Below are 4,824 nucleotides of genomic sequence, written 5' to 3' on the forward strand. Positions count from 1 at the left end.
GTCAAACATTTCAACAGTGAATAAAGGTCCAGACAACATGTCTGTATAAATATGAATTTATTAATGACCTGTGAACATTAGAAACAGACCAACTGAAGCAGATAAAGTGCTTTAAATAAAGTGCTCAGACGTGGTGGTGGCTTACCGTGGTGCTGATTGGGCTTCCACTTTGACCCTAGAGGAATACGTAGGGTCCAAACACGGGTCAGGTTGGCTTCTTACTTCTGTTTGACCCGATGCAGGAAGTCTGATTTCTCTGCCTGCTCCCTCCTCCAATACATAATGGTTCACTTAAGGACCGTCAATAGTTTTCATGTGTTACGGCCCAGTAACATAAAAGTAACACCAAATCCTGCTAGATTACACAGATGAGACTCTTCTTTTTACCATTGATTTTAATGCTTTTTCTATTTTTAAAGAATTTTTGTAATAAAAATTCATATTTTCTAAATTGTTTTCAGGTCATGTGACCCACTTTCACAAAATGAATGTTAATTTATTATAACATGACAGACATAGTCTTAATGTGATCTCACACATCTACAGTTTTATTTCCAACATATAATTTCTAACAATTTCTAACATTATTGAACATGGTTCAGACTTTACTTAAATAATGAACATTTTCAGCTGCCTTTCTTGCCTTTTCATATTTATACAGTAATATTCATTTCCTGTTACACCACAGGGTGATTAGTTGCTCATCAATTTTACTCCTCACAAGTTGATGCCAACCCAGAGTTACTCCTTATGTCTATTTTACAAGTAAACACAGACAGTGACGATTCTCAAGGTCTCACCCATTTTGTGTCACTGGGTCACATGACAAAAGTTTTAAAACAGAAATCATGAATTTTGATTACAAAAATATGTAGAAAAGAAAATACATTAAACTCAGATAAAAAGGAGTGTGTCTTGTCTGTGTCATCTAGTAGAATAATTTGACATTATATACATGAAACTATTAATTTTTGTTTCTCAAGAGTTTTTGGTTTGGAAATGCATTGAAGGTCCCTTAGCGAACCACCGTGTGTAAGAGGGAGCAAGCAGAGAGCTACAGCCTGAAATCAGACTGCCTCCATCTGTTCAAATAGGAGGAAGAAGCAGCTGAATCTGTGGAGCACGAATGTCCAACATCCAAGATAAAACTAGCTTGACTGGTTAGCAGTTGGTCTGCTGAAACATCTTCATGCTAACTGTTCCTAAACAGTAAACTACATTTTGGGGTAGCCTGATTTAGCTTGATGGCTAATTGCTAGCTAGTGAGCAGAAGCAACTGGTGAGCTGCTGGTGCTTCTGACTCCTGTTTGTTGACAGTCTTGTTGCTTTTCACCTCGTTAAGTACAGCAACAGAAAGTGTTTTAATGCGCTTATATGTTAGAATAGGTCAGAGATCAAATCAAGAGCACCTTAAAACCCACCTCTGGATCTGATGGGACTCTGTAGAAGTAATGAAGAATTAAACTAGAGGGCATCTCTTATTTAACTCTTCCTACAGCAGCTTCAGGAACCTTCAGGGTTCTGATAAACGACTGAATCTGACTTTGGTGCTTTGAAATAATAGTTTAGGAGAAGTTTGACCATCAGAGCTGCTGCTGCTGCTGCTGTTAGTCCCAGTAAAACATAGAGGAAGATCCATCCTGGACCTTCTGGTTCTGGATCCACAGTCGGTCTCTGGGTTTGGGAGACATCAGCAGCTGCTGAAAGGACAAAACAATGAAGGAGATTTATGGAAATACTAAACATTTCACTCAGAATGAGAAAAAGTTCCTGATCTGCTGTCAGAGAAACTGTTCCTGCAACATTTGATCTGGTTTTGGTTTGTTTTCATATTTTATAGCTTTGGATTTTAGAGAAACCTGCAGAAGAATAAAGTGTAATGAGAAAGCATTAAACAAACATGAAACCATAGAAACAACAACAGAGACACTTGGTTCTGATTTAACCTGGATAAACTGGGTCGGTTCTGCTCACAAACCCACAGTAACATGGAGACTTTTCATCAACCTCTGACTCTCTGAGGGAAACACAGTTAGGATTTTTCCCTCCATCTGATTTTCCTCAAACTGAATCAGAGGAAAAAATATTCATAATGAAAAAGTCCAACAGAACCAGAGAGAAATAATTTCTGAATAAAACACAAAGTTTAAATATTTGTTACTTTTTATCAGAAGAATTTTAAATGGACTGAACTTATATTTCACCTTTCCAGTCATACTGACCACTCAAAGTGCTTTTTACTAGTTACCACATTCACCCAGAGGTCCTCACTAACGCACACATTCATACATAGAAACTTTTAGCAAGGTTAAGTGCCTTGCTCAGGGGCACATCAACATGTAGCAGGAGGAAGCTGGAATCAAACCCACAACCTTGAGATTACAAGATTACTACTCTCATCACTGAGCCACAGTCACCACTTTAAAGGTTTCAAATGTTGCAGAAACTCACCAGAGACGTTGAGTCGACATCTTCCAGAACCAGAACCTTCATCAGTTTTCACGTCACACGGATACAGACCAGAGTCTTCAGTCCTCAGTCTGGACACATGGAGTCTGATTCGTCCTTCTCTGAGGACGTCTTTGTCACTCTGGACTCGTCCTGAAAACTGTTCATCCTGAAACTCTGACACCTCAACACCATCATGGACCTGATACAGAACCAGTTCTCTGGGAGGAGCTATAAGTTCACAGAGGATAAACAGTTGTCTCCAGGATCCATGAGGTCTGGTGGTGAAGGTCCACTCCAGAGTGATGTTGTGGTTCTCCTCTGCCTGATAGCAGCTCTGTGTCACATTCACTACAAATGTTGCTGCTGAGGAGACAGAGAGGGAAAGAGAGGAGCAGACACACTGAGAACTGGAACATGGGAGTCTTTAAACTACATCTCTAGAGGTTTCTGTCACATGATGGTCTCTGTGCTGTCAGAGCTCTGCTTGATTCTCTTCAAGTAAAACTGCTTGATCAAATGCAGCTGGAGGATTGAAGTGTTACCTTCACTGACAGACTTTTCACTGATTATTGATGGATTTAGACTGAACAAAGAGAAGATGGAAACTGACCACAGAGACATGAGTTGAGGATGATGAGCAGCAGGATCCTGCAGATCATCTTCTCCCTGTGAGAGGAGACAGAGGAGAAGAGTCAGCAACACATCAGCTCCAACATCTCTAGGAGGCAACAAGGACAGGGATCATTGTTGTTATTAAAACTAAATGATCAGGAAACCATGAGAAGATGTTTCAGGATGTCTTCAAGGCTGCAAAGACTTCTCACCAATCTGCCTCCATTCATTTTCTAGAGCTGCTTATTTTCATTGGTTAAATCTGCTTCTTCATGGAGGTAACATCAGTCTGTCAGTTCATCAGGTGAAAACATCATCATTGTAGGAAATCTAGAAACCACTCAATGATTTGATGGATTTTCTTCTTTCCACTCTAAAATAATCCCACATGTTAAAATCAAAGAAACACTCACTGGATTTCATCTGAGAACAGATAATCTGCAGCAAACTGTTGCTGGAACACATCTGGTTAATCTGCAATGGTTGAATTTATTATTTGTGAATCTAAACGTTTTCAGTAGAGCTGTGTGATATTGCATATTTTAGTACCAAGTAAATACAGGGCCAGTGCTACTTTATTATCTTTAAGTTTCATATTTCATGAAACTTCTGACCTTTAGGTGTTTTTGTCGTTTTTCCTTTGGATTATTTTGTTAAAATGTATGACAGAATTTGGACAAAGTTTCGAGATGACTACAAAATAGTTTAATAACATATTAATTAGGGCGGCACAAAATATTGTGAATAAAGGACTGCTTAGAGTGCAGTAATTGTTGACTAATGTATTTGAAGCAAATGCTTTGCTCAAAGGTTTTTGTTCAGGAACAGTACCATGTTCACGTTTTGCTTTCAATGCAAATCGCCTTTGAGTCACTAACTGATCTGCCTTTGAAAAAACCCTCTCAGCTGGCATTGAGGTTGCAACAAACACCAAATGTTTCTTTGCCAGTTTGCTAAGAGAGGGAAATGTAGGGGAATTGTTTTTCCACCAAAGTAGTGGATCTTGGTTCCTGGTTCCTGGTTCCTGGCCTTTCTTATGTGAACCTTCTGATTCCAATTCAAACATCAGTGTCAGTTGTCCTCTGGTGTTGAGATGAAAGGACTTGGGAGTCAAATACAGCCCAAATCCCACTTCTTACTGCAGCTGTAGTGGTGGCAGAGCTGGTAGCAGAGCTGGTGGCAGAGCTGGTAGCAGAGCTGGTGGCAGAGGTGGTGGCAGAGGTGGTGGCAGAGCTGTGGGCAGAGCTGGTAGCAGAGCTGGTGGCAGAGGTGGTGGCAGAGCTGGTGGCACAGCTGGTGGCAGAGCTGGTAGCAGAGCTGGTGGCAGAGGTGGTGGCAGAGCTGGTAGCAGAGCTGGTGGCAGAGGTGGTGGCAGAGCTGGTAGCAGAGCTGGTGGCAGAGGTGGTGGCAGAGCTGGTAGCAGAGCTGGTGGCAGAGGTGGTGGCAGAGCTGGTGGCAGAGCTGGGGGAAGAACTGGTAGCAGAGCTGGTGGCAGAGGTGGTGGCAGAGCTGGTAGCAGAGCTGGTGGCAGAGGTGGTAGCAGAGCTGGTGACAGAGCTGGGGCAGAACTGGTGGCAGAGCTGGGGGCAGAACTGGTGGCAGAGCTGGTAGCAGAGCTGGTGGCAGAGCTGGTAGCAGAGCTGGTGGCAGAGCTGGGGCAGAACTGGTGGCAGAGCTGGGGGCAGAACTGGTAGCAGAGCTGGGGCAGAACTGGTGGCAGAGCTGGGGGCAGAACTGGTGGCAGAGCTGGTAGCAGAGCTG

The 4,824-nt window shown here is 42.4% G+C and overlaps 1 protein-coding gene across 3 annotated transcripts; it reads right to left on the reverse strand.

Annotated features, from left to right (window-relative positions):
- Positions 1 to 396: 396 nt before the first annotated feature.
- Positions 397 to 3,716, reverse strand: LOC124880874. Of its 3 annotated transcripts, none has more exons than XM_047386282.1 (3): positions 3,062 to 3,716; positions 2,452 to 2,811; positions 397 to 1,700 (listed from the first exon to the last, which is right to left on the reverse strand). In XM_047386282.1, exons 1-3 carry the CDS (start codon positions 3,108 to 3,110, stop codon positions 1,504 to 1,506), a joined length of 606 nt encoding a protein of 201 aa, XP_047242238.1. In that variant the 5' UTR covers positions 3,111 to 3,716; the 3' UTR covers positions 397 to 1,503. The 3 variants fall into 3 exon arrangements, with proteins under 3 accessions (XP_047242238.1, XP_047242237.1, XP_047242236.1); XM_047386281.1 differs by having other exon boundaries at positions 397 to 1,697; positions 2,452 to 2,814; XM_047386280.1 differs by having other exon boundaries at positions 2,452 to 2,814.
- Between the last annotated feature and the right edge of the window lie 1,108 nt (positions 3,717 to 4,824).

Source organism: Girardinichthys multiradiatus, chromosome 14 (genome assembly GCF_021462225.1).
Source record: "Girardinichthys multiradiatus isolate DD_20200921_A chromosome 14, DD_fGirMul_XY1, whole genome shotgun sequence".
Lineage (NCBI taxonomy): Eukaryota > Metazoa > Chordata > Actinopteri > Cyprinodontiformes > Goodeidae > Girardinichthys > Girardinichthys multiradiatus.

Coding starts and splice junctions, on each gene's coding strand:
- LOC124880874 (XM_047386280.1), bottom strand. CDS start 3,110: ATGATCTGCAGGATCCTGCTGCTCATCATCCTCAACTCATGTCTCTGT. Junction 2,815..3,061: donor CCTCAACTCATGTCTCTGTG/GTCAGTTTCCAT, acceptor CTGTCTCCTCAG/CAGCAACATTTGTAGTGAAT. Junction 1,701..2,451: donor ATGTCGACTCAACGTCTCTG/GTGAGTTTCTGC, acceptor TTGTCCTTTCAG/CAGCTGCTGATGTCTCCCAA.